This window comes from Papio anubis, chromosome 1 (assembly GCF_008728515.1).
Source record: "Papio anubis isolate 15944 chromosome 1, Panubis1.0, whole genome shotgun sequence".
NCBI classification, from domain to species: Eukaryota; Metazoa; Chordata; class Mammalia; order Primates; family Cercopithecidae; genus Papio; species Papio anubis.
In genome coordinates this window covers 159,754,058-159,776,744 of record NC_044976.1, presented here as the reverse complement: position 1 = coordinate 159,776,744, position 22,687 = coordinate 159,754,058, and the positions used below count along the sequence as shown (strand labels likewise).

Below are 22,687 nucleotides of genomic sequence, written 5' to 3'. Positions count from 1 at the left end.
ACTCTAGGCACTGGCATTTTGACAGCAAACTCCTGTGGCTCTTTCAGGACTGTTCCTGGCAATATGTTATTGACAAGGACTATTTTAGGGCTATCCAGTTGCCTCCCCCTCTCCCCAACCTGGTGTCTAGCTTATCAGTAGCTATCTTTCCTTGCTCTTTACAAAAATCTATAGCACCCACAGGCCCAGTAATCATGAAAGGTCACTGGAAGGAAAGGCTGGAAGTCCTTCTTCTAACAGCCGTTCTGTGACTCCACTAACTTTGTGGGTTCCCGTTTCATAGCACGGGTATCCTGAGCTGTGTAGCCTGCCTCACTCGCCACCTTTGTACCCGACAGGCCTACTGGATGTGGCTGTCCTTTTGTAGGACATCCTCCCATCCCACAGATGAGGCTGTGCTGCTGTGTGGGCAAGCTCTGTGGGGAGAGGGGAGGCCAGTGGGCTGTTTTTGCCATCACAGAGTACTGGGAAGCCCCTGGCATCCTGCTCCGTAGCTCTCTTGACCACTATCTTGGAATCTTCTCCCCACCCCCATCCCCATGCTTCCAAGGCACTGACCTCAAATCCAAGTCTTTCCCACTTATCTCAAGCTGCTAGTCTGTAGGGATTCCTTATCTCAGCTCCATGTCACCGGTGAGGAAGCCCCAAGAAGGCAAGGGAGCTGAGAGCCTTCTCATTTTTCTCATACATCCTCCTCTTCACCCCGCCATCCTGGGAGCCCCAGCCAGATACTCTTCAGGGCAGGGAGCACGTGAGCAGCCCTGGGGCTAGAAGCCGGTTCTCCCACATTCCTGGGTGAGGGACTGGGTGGAGGGTGTGCCTGCCTCAGGCTCCTTGGGGGAGGCCCCCTGAAGGGCTGGGGAAAATCCTACTGAGCCCCAGGCTCTCCTGCCTGCACCGTCCCAGTGCGGGGGTGGGGGGTGGGGGTGGGGTTGGGGGGGCAATCCTGGACATTAACTCTCTCCTAGGCCCCAGGCGCTTCAGAGAGGAGGAAGGTAAGAAGCAGATTCTCTGGGCAGGACTTTCTTTGTCCTCAGGCTATAGAGTTAAAGAAAGGAGTATCTGTGGAAGGTGGAGTCACCTTTTGTTTGAGTAACCATTTCACCCACCCTGGCTGAGGGTGGCCAGGAACTCCGCAAGTTATGCATTAATGGAGGTGGGTAACACAGATCCTACATTTTTTTTTTTTTTTTTTTTTTGAGATGGAGTGATTACAGGTGTGAGCCACCGGATCCTACATTTTTAGATGCATAAAAATCTAGATCTGGGCTAGGCACGGTGGCTCATGCTTGTAATCCCAGTACTTTGGGAGGCCAAGGCAGGCAGATCACAAGGTCAGGAGATCGAGTCCATCCTGACTAACACGGTGAAATCTCATCTCTACTAAAAATACAAAAAGCCGGGTGTGGCGGTGGTCTGTAATCCTGGCTACTCGGGAAGCTGAGGCAGGAGAATTGCTTGAACCCAGGAGGCAGAGGTTGCAGTGAGCAGAGATCGCGCCACTGCACTCCAACCTGGGTGACAGAACGAGATTCCACCTCAAAACAAAATAAACAAACAAAATGCTAGATCTGGAAGCGATCTTAGGGATTATTGAATTCAGACAACCTCATTTTTTATAGATGAGGAAACAAGCGCAGACTCCAAGGGTCTCACCCAAGATGACACAGTTGCAGATGTTGGCTACAAGTCTCCTGCCTCAGCCACCTGTATTACCCCATTCAGGATCTCAAGGAGGGTCTATAAGACCCTGTCCATTGTGTTTCAGGCTGAGTCCATAGAGACAACCACAGACATGGGGGACTCTGCCCACAGGGAAGGCAAGGGCTCTGGCCGTGGAGCTGGGAGGGAAGACTCTGAGTCCTGTGCAGGGAAAGAGCAAGGGTTTCATGTACAACACACCTGCATACCTGGGTGTGAATCTCAGCCCCACCCCTTCACCAACTCTGTGGCCTGGGCAAGCCATTCTAAGGGAACCCTCCACACTGCAACTTTCTTGTCTATAAAATGGGAATAACCATGCATTTCTTACAGGACTTTTTTGGTGTGAGGATTAAATGAGAGAATATGTTGAAAAGTGCTTGGTAAATCTATTAATACTATGCGTTCCCTCTTCGTTGAATGACGTGACCCAGATAGTCAGGCTTCTGACCACTAGAGGGCAGCAGAAGGCACCAGAAAACTGGGTCCAGTGAACCAGAGATTGGATGGAGTCCAGAGAGCAGGGATGAACTTATCCCTGTGGATTCTGGCAACTCCGGTAGGGAGGGCTTCAGCAGGCGCTGAGGGAAGAACTTTCAAGCAGAGCCGGGTCTCTTCAGGAGTGACTGCAGCAACCCTGATGCTTGGATGGAGTTCAGGCAGGTGATGGTAGTGAAGACCTTGCCAACAGATTGAGTGCTGGAGAAGGACCCCTTCAGTGGGGACCCTGGAGCCAAGGCTAGGCTGGCAGGCCCAGCCACCACCAATTAATCCATGAGTATTGCCCAGCGTTGAGCCTGGAGCACCTGCCAGCCCCTGGCCAGAGTCCTGGGTGTTCTGGGAAAAACCCCTAAACCTAGTAACTCCTCTCCCTACTAGGCCTCTTTGTCGCTGAATCGCTGGAATTTAGGGGCCAGCAGCTTTCTGATCCAGGTCAGCCAGAGGTTCACAGTCCCTCACTTTCCCTCCCCCTGCCTGGCCCATCTCTGGCCTGGCCCCTGGGAGGATTTTCCTGGGCCAGAGGGCAGCAGAAAGCACAGATGCCCACCCCAGCAATGTTCCCGCCACCTGCCCAGGCTAGTGCCCTGTGCCCAACCCCAGAGGGTGCGGGATGACAGACTCTGACAATCATTAAACCAGCCGGGCCTGATTTCCCAGCACCGCCTGCTAAGATCCGGGCCAAGTGGCACTGAATATGCAAATCACCTGGGGCCAGGAGCCCAGTCTAAAGGCCAGGAAATCCCCTCCGTCCAATGAGCCACCAGCTCAGGTTACTGCAGGGGACGTACTATAAAGGCCTGAGCTCAGGGAGGAGCTCCCTCCAGGCTCTATTTAGAGCCAGGTAGGGGAACGCAGCGGCCAGACACCTCAGCACTACCTGGCAGAACTGGATTTCTCTCCCACTTGCGGCTTAAGCCTGACTGCCAGCCTGCCTGCCACAGCCGGACTCCACCACTCCGGTAGGATTCCCTGCCTGTCATTCCCTAGAACAGCTCTTGGGAAACTGCAGAGGGGTCCAGAGGATTTGCGGTTCTGAATCTGCGCACTCCAGTCTAGGATCTCTGAGCAAGAGCGTAGGTGTTCTAAGTGTCGAAGAACAGACAGAGATCGTCTCTGGGAGGGCAGAATGGCCATGACGCTGCCAGTCTGACTCCAGGGCCCCAGAGATCTGAGGAGGGAAGTCCAGCTGGAGGCTTCTGTGGTCCTGCCCTGGTCTGAGATCTTGGAGCCCTTCTTGAAGACAGGGTGTCTGCAGAGTTGATAATCTTCCTGCCCCTGGGGGCTACTCTTGCCCGTCATTGGGCAAAGCAGAGTAGCTGGGAGTGTAAGGAGAGGACCCTTGTCCCCTCACCAACCTCATTGCCTCTCCCCCTACCCACAGGTAGCCTCATGGCTGCAACCTGTGAGATTAGCAACATTTTTAGCAACTACGTCAGTGCGATGTACAGCTCAGAGGACTCCACCCTGGCCCCTGTTCCTCCTGCTGCCGCCTTTGGGGCCGATGACTTGGTGCTGACCCTGAGCAACCCCCAGATGTCATTGGAGGGTACAGGTGGGTCTCAGCGGGGTGGAATGGGGCACGGAGTGGGAGATAGATCCATCTAAGGGCCTGTTAGACAAATGGGAGAATGGGCAGGGAGGAGGGTCTCTGGACGAATTCCAGGGCTAGAGGCTGAGACGTAGTGACTGAGGTGCTGGGGGTTGTGGGGCTGTGACAGTCAGAGGGAGGTGTCAGATACCAGGACAAGGGTGTTGTGAATGCTACCTCCTGCCCCTACTCTTGGGATGTCTCCAAGGGCTGAGGTGTGAATCCCCAGTGTGCTCTAGGAATGGGGCTGTGTGGGCTGGGAATGGTGGCTCACACCTGTATTCCCAGCACTTTGGGAGGCTGAGCTGGGTGGATCACCTGAGGTCAAGAGTTGGAGACCAGCCTGGCCAACATGGTGAAACCCCGTCTCTACTAAAAATACAAAAAAATTTTAGCCCATCTTGGTAGTGGGCACCTGTAAGCCCAACTACTCGGGAGGCTGACGCAGGAGAATTGCTTGAACCCAGGAGGTGGAGGTTGCAATGAGGCGAGATCGCGCCATTGCATCCCAGCCTGAGCGACAGGAGCGAAACTCCGTCTCAAAAAACAAACAAACAAACAAACAAAGAAACAAAACAGCGCTGTAAGGTCTGCTGGGTGGTCTGGGCTGAGCCTGTTGCCATGCCTGGCCCTTGCAGAGAAGACCAGCTGGTCGGGGGAACAGCCCCAGTTCTGGTCGAAGACACAGGTTCTGGACTGGATCAGCTACCAAGTGGAGAAGAACAAGTACGACGCAAGCGCCATTGACTTCTCACGGTGTGACATGGACGGGGCCACCCTCTGCAATTGTGCCCTTGAGGAGCTGCGTCTGGTCTTTGGGCCTCTGGGGGACCAACTCCATGCCCAGCTGCGAGACCTCAGTGAGTCCAGGCCCCTGGAAGCGGGGGAGCAGCTCCATATGTTGAGCTGAGTTGAGTTCAGTGTGATAGTGGGCAGGCCCTGGAGCTCTGGGCCAGCGGCACAGCCAGAGAGAGCTCTTCAGGGAGGGACGAAGGGAGTGTGACCCTTCCTTCCTTCCTTGTCAGCTTCCAGCTCTTCTGATGAGCTCAGTTGGATCATTGAGCTGCTGGAGAAGGATGGCATGGCCTTCCAGGAGGCCCTAGACCCAGGGCCCTTCGGTGAGAACCCGTTTTCTCCTTCCTTCCCCAGCGTGTCTTGTCCCATCCCTGCCCCTCCACAGAGTGCTAGAGATGACCCCCTCCCCGGACTTCTTCCTCCCTCAATTAGAAAAATTGCAGCAGGTCATCAGACCCATGGGCAGCCTCACCTGTCCTGGTCTGGTCCCCTGAGCCCTCTCTGAGTTCTCACCTCCTCTTCCCAGACCAGGGCAGCCCCTTTGCCCAGGAGCTGCTGGACGACAGTCAGCAAGCCAGCCCCTACCACCCCGGCAGCTGTGGCGCAGGAGCCCCCTCCCCCGGCAGCTCTGACGTCTCCACCGCAGGTGAGAGTCCTCTCTGGGCCACAACCTCCCTTCCCCAAAGTGTCCCTGGTTCCCTCCGGCTCCCAGCACCAGAACTCAGGCCTTCTGGCAGGAATAGGAACAGGCTGGGAAGTGTGTCCTGAGAGCCAGCAGCATGGTTCAGCAGAGGGTGGGCCGGCAGGGGACTTACTCTGACCCCACCCCCCAGGGACTGGTGCTTCTCGGAGCTCCCACTCCTCAGACTCCGGTGGAAGTGACGTGGACCTGGATCCCACTGACGGCAAGCTCTTCCCCAGAGGTGAGTCGAGGGAGGTCCCCAAGAGGGTGTCCCATTTAGCAGTGTACAGAGGGCCCGGCTCTTTCTGCAGCCTTTTCCTGTAGAGGGGCTGCTCTCCCTAACTCCCCCTTGCCCTCCTTGATCTTCCACCACCGCCCCCACAGATGGCTTTCCTGACTGCAAGAAGGGGGATCCCAAGCACGGGAAGCGGAAACGAGGTCGGCCCCGAAAGCTGAGCAAAGAGTACTGGGACTGTCTCGAGGGCAAGAAGAGCAAGCACGGTGAGCTCCAGGGGCCCCTGGGTCCTCCCTGCACCGAGGCTGAGCTGCTTCCCGGGGCACTGCGGGTCATTGTGGGTATCCCTCCTGCCGTTCTTTCTGGCCTCCACACGGCCTTTGTTAAGGCTGTGCACAAGCTGGGGGCTCTATGGTATTGGTCACCACCTAATTACAGAGCCTTGCTTGGTGGTCCTGGAGAGGAGGAGGAAATAAGGCTCCCAGTGGGAGGCTCATGGCACTAGAGTCCTGTCCACTGACTCCAGCCCTCTCTGCACTTGGCCACTGTCCTGCCTTCTGGGACACCCTTGGTGTAAGGAGGCAGCTGGTGGGTGCTTACGTGGGCTGAGGAGAAAAGCAGTCACTGCAGTACCCACACAGAGGGACTCTGGAGGGGCTTGCTCCATGCTGTGGCCGAGTCAGCAGTGCGCTGGGGCGGGCAGGGCCAGCTGGCCTTGAGTGAGAGGGGACACCTGGATGGCAAACTGACGGAGGCTGGCCTTGTAGCACCCAGAGGTACCCACCTGTGGGAGTTCATCCGGGACATCCTCATCCACCCAGAGCTCAATGAGGGCCTCATGAAGTGGGAGAATCGGCATGAAGGCGTCTTCAAGTTCCTGCGCTCCGAGGCTGTGGCCCAACTGTGGGGCCAAAAGAAAAAGAACAGCAACATGACCTATGAGAAGCTGAGCCGGGCCATGAGGTGAGCTGGCGGCCAGGACCCTCACCATGCAGCCAGACACGGGGACAGTGCTCACACTCCCACCGCCCTCCTCCTGGATGCCACTTGGCTGCATGCAACAAGGCTGAGTCCTGTAGAGTGAGGACAACATCTGAGTTGGCCTACTTGGTGGATTAAACGACAACAGGGAGGAAGTATTAGCCTGGCGGATGGCAGACACAGTGTGCTTGAGCTAACAGCAACATTTCTTGTATCACCTGTGAGGCTCGTCCTCAGGAAGGCACCTGGAGAGTCGGGAAGTGGGCGGGAGCTGTGCCCACCCAGGGCCTGGCTTTCTCCTCATTGAAGCACTTAGCTTGCTTTTCTCCGAGCCTCAGTTTCCTCCTATGTCCAGGGGTAGACTAGGTCATCTTAAGGTCCCATCCAGCCCTAAAATCATATGCTTTCTTTCTTTCTTTCTTTCTTTTTTTTTTTTTTTGAGACAGAGTCTTGCTCTGTGGCCCAGGCTGGAGTGCAGTGGCTCTATTTCGGCTCACTGCAAGCTCCGCCCCCTGGGTTCACGCCATTCTCCTGCCTCAGCCTCCCGAGTAGCTGGGACTACAGGTGCCTGCCACCACGCCCGGCTAGTTTTTTGTATTTTTTTAGTAGAGACGGGGTTTCACGGTGTTAGCTAGGATGGTCTCAATCTCCTGACATTGTGATCCGCCCGCCTCGGCCTCCCAAAGTGCTGGGATTACAGGCTTGAGCCACCGCACCCGGCCTTTTTTTCTTTTTTAAATAGAGACAAGGGTCTCTGTGTTGGCCAGGCCAGTCTCAAACCCCTGGTCTCAAATGACTGCCCTGCCTTGGCCTCCCAAAGTGCTGGGATTACAGGTGTGAACCACTGTGCCTGGCCTTTTCTTTTTTCTTCTTCTTTTTTTTTTTTTTTTTTTTGAGACAGGGTCTCGCTGTGTTGACCAGGCTGGAGTGCAGTGGTACAATCTTGGCTCGCTACAACCTCTGCTTCCCAAGTTCAAGTGATTCGTATGCCTCAGCCTCCCAAGTAGCTGGGATTACAGGCACCTGCCACCATGCCCGGCTAATTTTTGTATTTTTAGTAGAGACGGGAGTTTCACCCTGTTGGCCAGGCTGGTCTTGAATTCCTGACCTCAAGTGATCTGCCCGTCTCGGCCCCCCAAAATGCTGGAATTACAGGCGTGAGCCACCGTGCCCAGCTGCCTGGCCTTAAAAATCATGTACTTTAATGATCAGACCCCAGTCATAGCCATAGGATACAAAGAAGCAAGGGCAGAGAGCCATGTGTCCTGGGCACAGTTACTGGCCAGTATAGGGACAGAGCTTCTGCTTATGGGTGGGAAGAACAGAGGAGTTCAGGAAGTGCGAGTCAGGCTCGGCTTAGGCAGATACCAGTGGGCATGGGTCACCTGGGGGTAACGTGGGCTAGGTGGGAGGGCTGGCGACTCGGGCCCCGTTTCCTGCCTAAGCACCTCTGACCATCCTTCTCCCCACCCAGGTACTACTACAAACGGGAGATCCTGGAACGGGTGGATGGCCGGCGACTCGTCTACAAGTTTGGCAAAAACTCAAGTGGCTGGAAGGAGGAAGAGGTTCTCCAGAGTCGGAACTGAGGGTTGGAACTATACCCGGGACCAAACTCACAACCACTCGAGGCCTGCAAACCTTCCTGGGAGGACAGGCAGGCCGGATGGCCCCTCCACTGGGGAATGCTCCCAGCTGTGCTGTGGAGAGAAGCTGAAGTTTTGGTGTATTGTCAGCCATCATCCTGGGACTTGGAGACTATGGCCTCGCCTCCCCACCCTTCTCTTGGAATTACAAGCCCTGGGGTTTGAAGCTGACTGTATAGCTGCAAATGTGTCTCCTTTAATCTGGTGCCTCCTCAAACCCAGTCTCAGACACTAAATACAGACAACACCTTCCTCCTGCAGACACCTGGACTGAGCCAAGGAGGCCTGGGGAGGCCCTAGGGGAGCACCGTAATGGAGAGGACAGAGCAGGGGCTCCAGCACCTTCTTTCTGGACTGGCGTTCATTTCCCTGCTCAGTGCTTGGGCTCCACGGGCAGGGGTCAGAGCACTCCCTAATTTATGTGCTATAAATATGTCAGATGTACATAGAGATCTATTTTTTCTAAAACATTCCCCTCTCCCACTCCTCTCCCACAGAGTGCTGGACTGTTCCAGGCTCTCCAGTGGGCTGATGCTGGGACCCTCAGGATGGGACTCCCGGCTCCTTTCTTCTGTGAATGGAGGCAGAGACCTCCAATAAAGTGCCTTCTGGGCTTTTTCTAACCTTTGTCTTAGCTACCTGTGTACTGAAATTTGGGCCTTTGGATCGAATATGGTCAAGAGGTTGGAGGGGAGGAGAATGCAGGTCTACCAGGCTGAGGGTGAGGGCAAAGGCTGACGAAGAGGGGAGTTACAGATTTCCTGTAGCAGGTTTGGGCTTACAGACACGTGGACTGGGCTGGGAGGCGAACAAAGGAAGCAGGTGAGACTGTCAGAGAACACTTACAAGACTTCATGCAAGCAAGGACATGAACTCAGAAAGCTGAGGTCAGAAACATCCTGCTGTCGCGACACCGCTTGGGTGACCTTGACCTTGACCAAGTCTGTCCTGTTTGGGACTGATTCTTCCTATAAGGCTAGGGTTTGGACCTGATGTTCTCAAGATGTCTAGAATTGCATGGCCGGCCTTGTGGAATAGTTGGTTTTGCATTCCAGCCAAGTGGGCTGTAAGCTGTTTATCTGTAATATAAATCCCAGCTTTTGAGTCTGACAAAATCAGAGTTAGGATCTTGTAAAGGAAAAAAAAAAAACACAAACAAAATGAAGATGAGTAATTGCTGAGAAAGAATGAGGGAAGGAGTTGGCATTTGTTGAAAGTATAGTCTGTTTCTCTTTATTTAATAATTGCAACTATTACTCTAGATTTAGGAGGTACGTGTGCAGGTTTGTTACATGAGTATATTGTGTGATGCTGAGCTTGGGATGCGAATGATCCTGTCACCCAGGTAGTGAGTATAGCACCCATTGAAAGCGTAGTCTCATGCCAGACACTGCGCTAGCCACTCTGGCTCATTTAATCCTCTCCCAAGAAGAGAGGAGATGCAGTATCCCCATTTGACAGATGCGGAAAGAGGTTCCACAGGTGTGCCTTGATTCTGTCCTCAAACCGTTTCCTGGGAGCTTTTCCTGGTGTAGGCTCTCCTAACCTAATCCTCAATCGACTCCAGAACCATTATTCTGTTTCCACAGCGATAATGTGTCTAGGTTTTAGGGAGGACAGTTCATTGATGTTACTTATGAAGAATGCTTTCCAGGTGAAAAGTTCCTTAAGTTTGAGGCTTCACATTCCATAGAGCACATTAAAATCCCATTCATGAGTTTCAAATACTGCTCTGTTGTCTTGGAAATACCAACCAGATTATTGGCTGAAGTGATGTGGGTAAAGAAGGGATCTTAGAAAAACTAAAGCGTGTGTGTGGATTTCTGGAAATGCAGCTTGCTCTGGAGAAGCAAGAAATGGTAGAAAAGAGAGTGGGGAAGTTGATTGGAGAGAAAAGTGAGATCACGAGAGAACCCAGAATCCTGGAGCCATTTGGAAAAAGACTTTTATTTACATTTCCCTTCTGAAGTGTGAGCCAGTTAGACAAAGGGGATGTGGGCCAGGGCGTAGGTGTAACCTCAGAAGCTGGGGAAGCTTTCACAGCTACTCAGTCTAAAAATGACCCCATTTCTTGAAAATTATGCATTAGACTCTGGTCTAGTTTCCCTAGCCACAGTATCTCGGGGTCCTTGCACCCTTAAGAGATGTGGCCCAGCTGGGCACGATGATTTATGCCTGTAATCCTAGTACTTTGGGAGGCCGAGGCAGGAGGATCACGAGGTCAGAAGATCGAGGCCATCATGGCCAACATGGTGAAACCCTGTCTCTACTAAAAATACAAAAATTAGCTGGGCGTGCTGGCACGCACCTGTAGTCCTAGCAACTCAGGAGGCTGAGGCAGGAGAATCACTTGAACCCAGGAGGTGGAGGTTGCAGTGAGCCGAGATAGCGCCACTGCACTCCAGCCTGGCGACAGAGCGAGACCCCGTCTCAGAAAAAAAGAAGAGAGGTGACCCAGTGTGGCCTGAAGTCACCTAGCCAAGAAGTGGGGGAGGGGCCTCTGAAGCCTGGGACATGCTTGTTCGGCCTCCCTTGACTCCCAGCGTCTTCAACTCCTAAAGGAAATCGTAGCAGGGAGGAGGGCTGGGAATATGGCGCTCAGCCCCTTCACCCTCTTCTGGAGGGCTGGGGGCAGGTGCTGCCCGCTGCACACTGACCTTTGTCCTGCCATTTGCAGTTTATGAGGTGCTTTCCTCATCCCATTATCTCATTTGATCCGCCCCACAGCTCTCTGAGGAGACCGGGCGTCCCCATTTTACTGACAAGGTGGGCCGAAGTCACTGGCTGGGTGAGAGTGGGGACCAACTGACAGCATGCCTGCCCCCACGTTGCAGCTCAGTGAGGCCACCTGGGCAGCGCCTGGGACAGCCGGGAAGATGGCAGCTCTGGGAGGGACGTCTTTCTCCCCAACAGTTCTCTCCCCTCTCACCCCTCAGGACGCTGCACAGTCCTGGCACAGACCCCTGGGCTGGCCTCTGTGCTGCCCTCTCTGTCGATCACCAGACACCCTTACCCCAACTCTCACCAGCCCAGGGACCTCCGAATGGACCCCTCCTAGCAGGAGACAGCCCCGTCTCTCGCCCACCCCAGTCTGCATCCCCTCAGGTGTGTCCTGGGCTGGGGAGTGGGGGTGGGGAGGAAGCCACAGGGCCAGGCTGTTTATATCCTGCCCTGCCGGAGCTGCTGGTCACCTCTTATCTGCTTCTGTGGGATTGGGTGTGTCGCTGTGCAGGTCAGAGGGAGGTCACCCCTCCCGTGGTGTTTGGGTGTGCCTGAGGAGGGGCTGGGGTCGGCCTCCTGGGACAGTTCCCGGCTTCTCCCACAGCCCCACCTGTCCCACCAATTCTGGGGAAATCTGGCTTCTCCTGGGGGAAGTGGGTGAAGGGGTTGCGTTTCTGAGGAGCCTGGTTTCAATCTGCTCTCTCACTGCAGTTGTCTGTTTACACATCTCTCTCCCTCGCCTGGCTGTGAGCACCTCTGGGCAAGTGCTGGGGCTTACTCACCTCAGCACCTTGCACAGCGCCTGGCACAGAGGAGGTGCTCAATAAATATTTGTTAAATAGCCCCGTGACTCTCCCTGCCCTGGCCACCACCTCCCCCACAAACCACACACACTCATACACACTCATGGGAACCAAAGTCACACACACACTCACACTCACAAAGATAAATATCCACAAGCCCTCACTCACATGCCCCTGCAGACACTGCCTGCTCTCACACACTTGCGTGGACCATATGCACAGCCTCACACTTGCACACACCGGCGCACACAACACACTCCCACCTCATAGTCTCACATAGCCACACCCAGGCCTACTTGCAGGACTCACCTCCTCCCTCGGGGTCCTTCTATGAAGCATTTCCTGACCTCCTCTTTGGCCCTTTTCCACCACCAGATGGGTTCAGCCCTTGCCTCCAGTCAGGACAGGCTTGGTAATTTGCAGAGCCCAGTGCAAAGTGAAAGCCTGGGCCCTTGTTAAAGAATTATTAGGCCGGGTGTGGTGGCTCACACCAGTAATCCCAGCACTTTGGGAGGCCAGTGGATCACCTGAGGTCAGGAGTTTGAGACCAGCCTGATCAACATGGCAAAACCCCATCTCTACTAAAAATAACAAAATTAGCTGGGTGTGGTGGCATGCACCTGTAATCCTAGCCACGCTGGAGGTTGAGGCAGAAGAATCACTTGAACCTGGGAGGCGGAGGTTGCAGTGAGCCGAGATCAAGCCACTGTACTCTAGCCTGGGCAACAAGAGCGAAACTCCATCTCAAAAAATAAATAAATAAATAATAATAATTAAAAATTTCAAAATGGCAACAGCAGAGCAGAGCATGAACCATGCGTGAGGTGCAGTCCTCCACCAAGTGCAGGGCCCTGTGGGACCACTGTACAAGTTGCACTCAGGAAGCCACCCCTGCCATCATTTGCCACTGGCCCATAAGAGCTCCACTGAACTAACTACCCATCATGACTTCTACTACAGATATGTTTGCCACAGTCACAAAGAAATCAACAATTTTTCAAGTTTTTTGTTTTTGAGACGGAGTCATGCTCTGTTGCCCAGGCTGGAGTGCAGTGGCACCATCTCGGCTCACTGCAACCTCTGCCTCCCAGGTTCACGCCATTCTCTTGCCTCAGCCTCCTAAGTAGCTGGGACTATAGGTGCCCGCCACCATGACCGGCTAATTTTTTTGCATTTTTAGTAGAGACGGTGTTTCACCATGTTAGCCAGAATGGTCTCGATCTGCTGACCTCATGATCTGCCTGCCTTGGCCTCCCAAAGTGTTGGGATTACAGGCGTGAGCCACCGTACCTGGCCCAAGTTGTCAAGTTTTTAAAAGTAGGAAAATTTTCACAGGAAAAAACCCTAAATTTATGGCTTGTCTTTTTAAAAAATTGGCTGTACGAAGTGACTCACACCTGAAATCCCAACACAGGGAGGCCGAGGCAGGAGGATCACTTGAGCCCAAGAGTTCAAGACCAGCCTGGGCAACATAGGGAGACCCTCTCTCTACAAATAATTTTTTAAAAATTAGCCAGGAGTGGTGGTGTGCACCTGTGGTCCCAGCTACTCAGGAGGCTGAGGCAGGAGGATCGCCTGAGCCTGGGAGGTTGAGGTTGCAGTAAGCTCTGATCGCACAATCCAGCCGGGGCATGATTTGTAACTTTGAACAAATTACCTTCCTTTTCTGAGCCTCAGTTTCCTCATCTACAAAATGAAGATTGTTCTACTTCGAGTGCTTTGTCCTACAAGTCACCAGAGTGAGACCTGGTCTCAAAACAAGTTAAAAATAAAAATAAATGTGAAAAAAAGAATCAGAAGATTTGGCCCAGCTGAGTTAGCTCTCCCTGTACCACAATCTGTCAGAGTGGAGTCAGGCTGCTCCATACAGTCTTGAGTTTACCACCATCCCCACCATGCAGTACCTGTGTGGCCCCAGAAGTGCTAAGATTTCAGCAACTGTTTAAAAACATCTAAGCCTCTCCCACCTACTGCTCCCAGACTAGGAGCACATTTTGTACCCCCTCTACTTGGCAAAAGGATGTCTCGTTGGGCATGTTAACAAGTAAATGAATGAAGTGGGTTGAGGGGATGGGAGGATGCTCATGAGTATGGAAGCCCAGCCAGCTCCTTCTGTTATGAGGGTCTGGGATGGACACCAGAGCCCCTGATACTTACTGGGAAATATTGAGTTTTCTTAGCTCTAAGACCATTGACTTTTAACCCAATTCAGTGCATGGCATAGCATGGGCCCTCATGCACACTGGACTATCTCTGCACGGTCTTCTGGACTGTGCATGGCTGCTTAACCCAGAGTGCCCAAAGATGCCACCACTGCCCAGCAGTCTTGTCCCATCTCCTCTCTCTGCTGAGGGAAGAGAGTTGGCAGAACTTCATTGTCCATGATAGCTCTGCATGTATTTCCCCCTCAACCCATCTTTTCTCAGGAAGAACAAGCACCTTAAATTGGTCCTTACATCAGCTGGGGGCAGTGGCTCACGCCTGTAATCCCAGCACTTTGGGAGACCGAGGCAGGCAGATCACCTGAGGTTGGGAGTTTGAGACCAGCCTGACCAACATGGAAAAACCCCGACTCTACTAAAAACACAGAATTAGCCAGCTGTGGTGGCACATGCCTGTAATCCCAGCTACTCGGGAGGCTGAGGCAGGACAATCGCTTGAACCTGGGAGGCGGAGGTTGCGATGAGCCAAGATCGCGCCATTGCACTCCAGCCTGGGCAACAAGAGCGAAATTCCGTCTCACAAAAAAAAAAAAAAAAAAATTAGTCCCTACATCATAACTACCAGTGATTTGTAGGACAGAGCACTCAATGTAGAACACTTTTCACCTTGTAGATGAGGAAAGTGAAGCTTAGAAAAGAAAGGTAACTTGCTCAAAGTCACAAATCTTGTCGAATGGAGCTTGAGCTTCATGTTGACAGGTTACCGCTTACTGAGTATCTACTAGGTGCCAGGCAATGTGTCAAGTTATTGCTTTATATACATCATTCATTCTCTCTGTATTCATTAACTGTCTGCTGTGTGCATGACTCCATGATGCGTGCAGAAGACCCAGTAGGGAAGAGGTCACTCAGGGGGAGTAGGAAGCCTAGACTGTGGCCGGGCGCGGTGGCTCATGCCAGTAATCCCAGCACTTTGGGAGGCTAACGCGGGTAAATCACTTGAGGGCAGGAATTTGAGACCAGCCTGGCCAACATGGCGAAACCCTGTCTCTAGTAAAAATACAAAAATAAGCCGAGATTGGTGGCGGGTGCCTGTAATCCCAGCTACTTGGGAGACTGAGGCAGGAGAATCGCTTGAACCCAGCAGGAGGTTGTGGTGAGCCAAGATCACGCCTCTGCACTCCAGCCAGGCGACAGAGAGAGATTCCATCTCAAAAAAAAAAAAAAGTCCGGGAGCAGTGGCTCACGCCTGTAATCCCAACACTTTGGGAGGCTGAGGTGGGTGAATTATGAGGTCAGGAGTTCAAAATCAGCCTGGCCAAGATGATGAAACCCCGTCTCTACTAAAAATACAAAAAATGTAGCCGGGCATGGTGGCGGGTGCCTGTAATCCCAGTTACTTGGAAGGCTGAGGCAGAGAATTGCTTGAATCTGGGAGGCAGAGGTTGCAGTGAGCTGAGATCACGCCACTGTACTCCAGACTGAGTGACAGAGCGAGACTATCTCAAAAAGAAAGAAAGAAAGAGAGAGAGAGAGAGAGAGAGAGGGAGGAAGGAAGGAAGGAAGGAAGGAAGAAAGGAAGGAAGGAAGGAAGGAAGGAAGCCAGCCAGCCTAGGCTACAGCCTAGGAAATTCCAAAGACATCTATATAAACCTCTCAGCGAGGTAGAGGATGAGTGCCTCATTTCACAGATGAGCAAACTGAGGCTTCAGAGAGGTTAAGAAACAGCTTAAGCGCTCAGAGATAGCAGTAAGTTTAGGAAACCAGAGCTTGAACCCTGGCTTCTTTCTTCAGTTCCACAGCTGCCTCTGCTTTGAGAGGTGCTGAGCAACCCAAATGTCTCTGCTGCGTTGGTGCCTGAAACCCCACCATTAGATGTGCAATTTGAGGAATGCCCTATGGATATACAACCATGCCTGGGGTGGAGGGCGGATTCAATGAGCATTGCTTTCCAGGGACCCTTGGATCCTGCAGGGTGGATGGAAAGTGAGTTTTCAGTTCTTGAGAACCTCACTGTGGCCGTCCCTTGGGAGCGCTGCCCTCTCATTCTTATCCTACGCTCCTCCTCCTCCTCCTCCTCCTTCTCCTTCTGCTATTCTTATCCTATGCTCCTCCTCCTCCTCCTCCTCCTGCTACGTGCAGGGCTGGGCTGGGGCACCAGCAGCAGCAATTAGCCCAGCTCAGCCGCCCGTTACTGGAACCTGCATGTCAACTCTGGAGCTGATCCAGGAAACCACACCCAGTGTCCTGCATGACTCAGCCTCACCTGCCCCCTCCACACCTGCCAGCCTCAGTGACCCAGGCCACAGTGCCCAGGGGAAAGTCCCAGCATCCTTTGGTCAATCCTCATCTACTCCATGTGTTTGTAAGGCCAGCTGGGATTTAGAGTCTTTGTATCACAGGCTTGATTCCAGGCTGATTTCTAGCCAGGAGAGAATGCTCCAGGCAGAGCAAATGCTGGGGTTTGGAAAACTAGACTCTCTATGGCAAACGCAGACAGATGGACCTCCCCTTCACTATCATTGCTTGAAACGTGAACAGCTTAAGGCCATGGGAGATATTACTTTTCATATGTCAAACTGGCAAAGAATTAAAGAATGCCCCTGATGTCCAGAGCTGGTGAGGATGTGAAGAAACTCAAACTTGACACAAACCACTAGTCAAGGTGTGAATTGAGAGACACTTTTTTTTTTTTTTTGAGATGGAGTCTTGCTCTGTTGCCCAGGCTGGAGTGCAGTGGTGCGATCTCAGCTCACTGCAAGCTCTGCCTTCCAGGTTCAAGCAACGCTCCTGCCTCAGCCTCCTGAGTAGCTAGGATTACAGGCATACCATCACGCCTGGCTAATTTTTATATTTTTAGTAGAGACGGGAGTTTCACCACGCTGACCAGACTGGTCTTGAACTCTTGACCCCAGGTGATCCACCTGCCTTGGCCTCCCAAAGTGCTGGGATTACAGGTGTGAGCCACCGTGCCTGGCCGAGAGACATTTTCTTTCTTTTTAATTTTTTAATGTTTATTTTTATATATTTTTTAACTTTTTTTTTTTTTTTTGAGACAGGGTCTTACTCTAGCACCCAGGCTGGAGTACAGTGGCATGATCATGGCTCATTGTAGCCTTGATCCCCGACTCCCCCTGGCCCAACTGATCCTCCCACCTCAGCCTCCCAAGTAGTTGGGACCACAGGCATGTGCCACCACACCCAGATAATTTTTTCATTTTATTTTATTTTTGTAGAGACAGGAGTCTCACTGTGTTGCCCAAGCTGGTCTTGAACTGCTGAACTCAAGTTATCCTGCCTCAAAGGATAAGTGTGGGGACTACAGGTGCGAGCAGGATAAACTTTCTAAAGAACGATTTCACAGAGTGTTTAAAAGCCTTAAAAAACATGCACATGCTATTACACAGCAATTTCATGTCTAAGAATTTTTCCAAGAAAAATAATTGGAAAAGTACACAAGGATGCTTGTTGTGGTGGTGTTATAACTGAAGACAAAAGCTAGCAACCCAGTGTCAACCAAAAGAGGACTGGTGGCTGCTCTGCCTATGAAGTAGCCATTCTTTTTATTTCTTTACTTTTTTTTTTTTTTTTTTTTTTTTTTTTGAGATGGAGTCTCACTCTGTCGCCCAGGCTGGAGTGCAGTAGCGCGATCTCTTCTCACTGCAAGCTCCAACTCCTGGGTTCACTCCATTCTCCTGCCTCAGCCTCCTGAGTAGCTGGGACTACAGGCGACTGCCACCACATCCGGCTAATTTTTTGTATTTTTAGTAGAGATAGGGTTTCACTGTGTTAGCCAGGATATTGTTTTACTTTCTTAATAAACTTCCTTTCACTTAAAAAAAAAAAAATGGATTGGTGACAGAGTCTCTCTGAACCTATTCTGGTTCAGGGCATGCTTAAAAAAAATTTATAAATAGGGCTGGGCATTGTGGCTCAAGCTCTTTGGGAGGCTGAGGTAGGAGGATCACTTGAGACCACTTCCAGACTATCCTGGGCATATAGCAAGACACCATTTTTAAAAATATAAATATATAAAAATTTGTAAGTAAATTTTTAAAGAGAGGATTGGTGAAATAAACTACAATAGAGGTATTTATTCAAATACTAGGCAGTCATTAAAGTAATGCTGTGGACTGTATTTATTGACATGTAGCATTGTCCATGATATATTATTAAGTGGAAAAAAAGTAGGTTTGTACTCATTTTGTATAGAATGATTCTACTTTGTAAAATGTTAGTGGTTATCTCTGGGTGGTATCAAACATACATTTTCTGAAAAGAGTTAAATAGAGCATATGTTATCATAAAAAAGTAAGCTGTTTTCCATTTTGGGAAAGAAAAAAAAAGCATCAATGGGACTGAAGAAAAGCTTCCAAAGGCTGTTATTTACATCTCCATAACACTTTAAAAGTGTCTCTAGGCCGGGCGCAGTGGCTCACGCCTGTAATCCCAGCACTTTGGGAGGCCGAGGTGGGCAGATCACAAGGTCAGGAGTTCGAGACCATCCTGGCTAACATGGTGAAACTCTGTCGCTACTAAAAATACAAAAAATTAGCCGGGCATGGTGGCAGGTGCCTGTAGTCCCAGCTACTTGGGAGACTAAGGCAGGAGAATGGCGTGAACCCGGGAGACGGAGCTTGCAGTGAGCCGAGATGGCACCACTTCACCAAAGCCTGAGCGACAGAGCAAGACTCTGTCCCCCCTCCCACCAAAAAAAAAAAAGTGTCTCTAGGGCCAGGCTTCATGGTTCATACCTGTCATCTCAACACTTTGAGAGACCAAGGTGAGAGCCAGGAGTTCAAGTCCAGCCTAGGCAACAAAGTGAGACCCCCGTCTCTGCAGAATCAAAATAATTTTAGGCTTGGCGCGGTGGCTCACGCCTATAATCTCAGCACTTTAGGAGGCCAAGGCGGGCAGATCACCTGAGGTCAGGAGTTCGAGACCAGCCTGACCAACATGGAGAAACCACGCCTCTACTAAAAATACAAAATTAGCCAGGCATGGTGGCGCATGTCTCTAATCCCAGGTACTCAGGAGGCTGAGGCAAGAGAATCACGTGAACCCGGGAGGCGGAGGTTCCAAAAAAAAAAAAAAATTAGCCGGATCTGGTGGCATGTACTTGTAATCCCAGCTACTCGGGACACTGAGACAGGAGGCAGAGGTTGCAGTGAACCGAGATCAAGCCATTGCACTCCAGCCTGAGCAACAAAAGCAAAACTCCGTCTCAAAAAAAAAAAAAAAAAAATTAATGTTTCCAGAGGCATTTCTTTCTCTTGGGTACTCAGAGACAAGAATTGTTCTTTTCAATTTGGCAAGAAACCTTTGACTCTGAAAAATTAAAACTTTGTCCAAAGATTCACAGCCAACTGTAGCGTTTTTAAAATTTATTCTTTTGGGCCGGATGTGGTGGCTTATGCCTGTAATCCCAGAACTTTGGGAGGCCGAGGTGGGTGGATCACGAGGTCAAGAGTTTGAGACCAGCCTGGCCAACATGGTGAAACCCCGTCTCTACTAAGAATACAAAAATTAGCTGGGCGTAGTGGTGCATGCCTGTAATCCCAGCCACTCAGGAGGCTGAGGCAGGAGAATTGCTTGAGCCCGGGAGGCAGAGGTTGCAGTGACCAGAGATCACGCCACTGCACTCCAGCCTGGGTGATAGAGCAAGACTCTGTCTCCAAAAAAAAAAAAAAAAAAATTCTTTCCTCAGCTGTTTTGAGTCTACTGATGAGCCCATTGAAGATAGCCTTTATCTCTATTTCCTTTTTTTTGTTGTTGTTTTTTATTTTTAATTTTTGACAGGGTCTCACTCTGTTGCCTAGGCTGGAGTGCAGTGGCACCATCTTGGCTCAGCTTCCTGAGTAGCTGAGATTACAGGCACGCACCACTGCACCTGGCTAATTTTTGTATTTTTATTTTTATTTATTTTATTTTATTTTGAGACAGAGTCTCGCTGTGTCGCCCAGGATGGCATGCAGTGGCACAGTCTCAGCTCACTGCAACCTCCACCTCCCAGGTTCAAGCAATTCTCCTGTCTCAGCCTCTCGAGTAGCTGAGATGACAGGCACGCACCACCATGACTAGCTAATTTTTGTATTTTTTAGTGGAGATGGGGTTTCACCATGTTGGCTAGGCTGGTCTTGAACTCCTGACCTCAAGTGATCTGCCTGCCTTGGCTTCCCAAAGTGCTGGGATTACAGGCATGAGCCACCATACCCAGCCATGTTTGAATTTTTGTGTGCATCTCATAATTTTTTATAAAGTGTTAGACATCTTTTTTTTTTTTTTTAAGACAGTGTCTCACTCTGTTGCCCAGGCAGGAGTGCAGTAGTATGCAATCTTGGCTCACTGCAACCTCTGCCTCCCAGGTTCAAGGAATGGGGTTTCTTCATGTTGGTCAGGCTGGTCTCAAACTCCCGACCTCCGGTGATTCACCTGCCTCGGCCTCCCAAAGTTCTGAGATTACAGGTGTGAGCCACCGCGCCTGGCCCCATTTGAATTTTTTGCCATAGAAAAGTATTTTTAGGCCGGGTGCAGTGGCTCACGCCTGTAATCCCAGCACTTTGGGAGGCCGAGGCAGGCGGATCACTAGGTCAGGAGATCGAGACCATCCTGGCTAACACGGTGAAACCCCATCTCTGCTAAAAATACAAAAAAAAAAATTGCCTGGGCACGGGGCCGGGTGCCTGTAGTCCCAGTTACTCGGGAGGGTGAGGCAGGAGAATGGCATGAACCTGGGAGGCGGAGCTTGCAGTGAGTGGAGATCGTGTCACTGTACTCCAGCCTGGGCAACAGAGTGAGACTCCACCTCAGAAAAAAACAAAACAAAAAGTATTTTTAGTGCTTTTAGCTTTTTTTTTTTTTTTTTTTTGAGACGGAGTTTTGCTTTTGTTGCCCAGACTGGAGTGCACTGTCTCCCAGTACTTTGGGAGGCCAAGGTGAAAGGATTGCTTGAGCCCAGGAGTCTGAGACAAGCATGGACAACATAGTGTGACCCCATCTCTATTTTCAAAAAGCCCAAAGATAGGTGATCTGTTAAATAAATTGTCATATCCCTAAAATGAAACATTATGTAATCATTATAAACAACGATCTGTATTTAATGACATGGAATATTGTTCATTACATACTGTTAAGTGAAAAAGGCTGACTGCAAAACACCATGCATAGTATTTCTCAATTTTGGTTTTAAAATGTAGAAGTAACTATGGGTATATGTATGCATAGAAAACAGTCTGGAGCTAGGCGAGGTGGCTCATGCCTGTAATTGTAACACTTTGGGAGAGCAAGGAAAGCAATCAAGAGTTTGAGACCAGCCTGGCCAACAAGGTGAAACCTCATCTCTGCTAAAAACACAAAAATGAGCCAGGCGTGGTGGCACACACCTATAATCCCAGCTACTCTGGAGGCTGAGGCAGGAGAATTGCTTGAACCTGGGAGGCGGAGTGAGCCTAGATTGCGCCACTGCACACCAGCCTGGACAACAGAGTGCGACTCCTTCTAAAAAAAAAAAAAGAAAGGAAAACGGTCTGGGAGGCCAGGTGCGGTGACTCACACCTGTAATCCTGCACTTTGGGAGGCTGAGGTGGGCGGATCACCTGAGGTCAGGGGTTCGAGACAAACCTGGCCAACATGGTGAAACTCCCTCTCTACTAAAAATACAAAAATTAGCCGGGCGTGGTGGCAGGCGCCTGTAATCCCAGCTACTCAGAAGGCTGAGGTAGGAGAATTGCTTGAACCTGGGAGGGGAGGTTGCAGTGAGCCGAGATCACGTCATTGCACTCCAGCCTGAGGGAAAAGAGTGAGACTTCGTCTCAAAAAAAAAAAAAAAAAGAAAAGAAAAGAAAAAAGAAAACAGCCTGGGAGGATGCTATCAGCTTAATAACAACAACTATCTTTGGATAACGATATGATGCATAATTTTTACTTTTGTCTTAATGCCTTTCCATATTGCCTGAATTTTCCTTTATAAAAAGCCTGTATTTATGTTAAAATAAAAAAGAAGACATCATGTAGGATGTAGTTGGAAGGGAAAAAAAAAAAGAAAGAAGAAGAAAATGAGGCGGGAAAGGGCGCAGGGTTTGAAACATGGTGGAAGACATAGACCAGCATCAAACTACCAGCACTGTAGAGGAGCCCCTGGATCTTACCAGGCTCAGCCTAGATGAGCGAATTGATGTGAAAATGAGAAATGACTGAGAGCTTCGAGGCAGATCACATGCTTATGATCAACATTTAAATATGACCTTGGGAGGTGTGGAAGACACTGTGACTAGTATAGAAATTGATGAAGAAACATATGAAGAGATACATAAATCAACAAAACGGAATCTTCCAATGCTCCTTGTCCGGGGAGATGGCGTTGTCCTGGTTGCCCCTCCACTGAGAGTTGGCTGAAACAAAGAATTTGTCCTGTATGGAATGCAGGAGACTTTGCACAGTGGCCGCTCTAAATGTAGAAGACATTCAAAAGAGAAACCTGCATACATGTTGATATTAAGAAATAATTACAGGGATTCTTCCACTCCTGAGACGAGTTGATTTGCAGATAACTCACAACTTCTTCTTTTTTTTTTTTGAGACGGAGTCTCGCTGTATCACCCAGGCTGGAGTGCAGTGGTGCGATCTCGGCTCACTGCAAGCTCCGCCTCCCGGGTTTACGCCATTCTCCTGCCTCAGCCTCCCTAGTAGCTGGGACTACAGGCGCCTGCCACCACGCCCGCCTCATTTTTTGTATTTTTAGTAGAGACCGGGTTTCACCATGTTAGTGAGAATGGTCTCGATCTCCTGACCTCGTGACTGGCCCACGTTGGCCTCCCAAAGTGCTGGGATTACAGGCGTGAGCTACTGCACCCGGCCTAACTCACAACTTCTT

The 22,687-nt window shown here is 50.8% G+C and overlaps 1 protein-coding gene and 1 pseudogene across 1 annotated transcript; both read left to right on the top strand.

Annotated features, from left to right (window-relative positions):
* The first annotated feature begins 1,505 nt into the window (after positions 1-1,505).
* ELF3 (E74 like ETS transcription factor 3) lies at positions 1,506-8,756 on the top strand. The gene is made up of 9 exons (XM_003893299.5): positions 1,506-3,161; positions 3,584-3,754; positions 4,429-4,650; positions 4,816-4,908; positions 5,112-5,231; positions 5,419-5,508; positions 5,652-5,768; positions 6,270-6,465; positions 7,958-8,756. Exons 2-9 carry the CDS (start codon positions 3,592-3,594, stop codon positions 8,070-8,072), a joined length of 1,116 nt encoding a protein of 371 aa, XP_003893348.1. The 5' UTR covers positions 1,506-3,161; positions 3,584-3,591; the 3' UTR covers positions 8,073-8,756.
* A 12,887-nt stretch (positions 8,757-21,643) lies between these two features.
* LOC108584559 lies at positions 21,644-22,429 on the top strand (annotated as a pseudogene).
* The last annotated feature ends 258 nt before the right edge of the window (positions 22,430-22,687 follow it).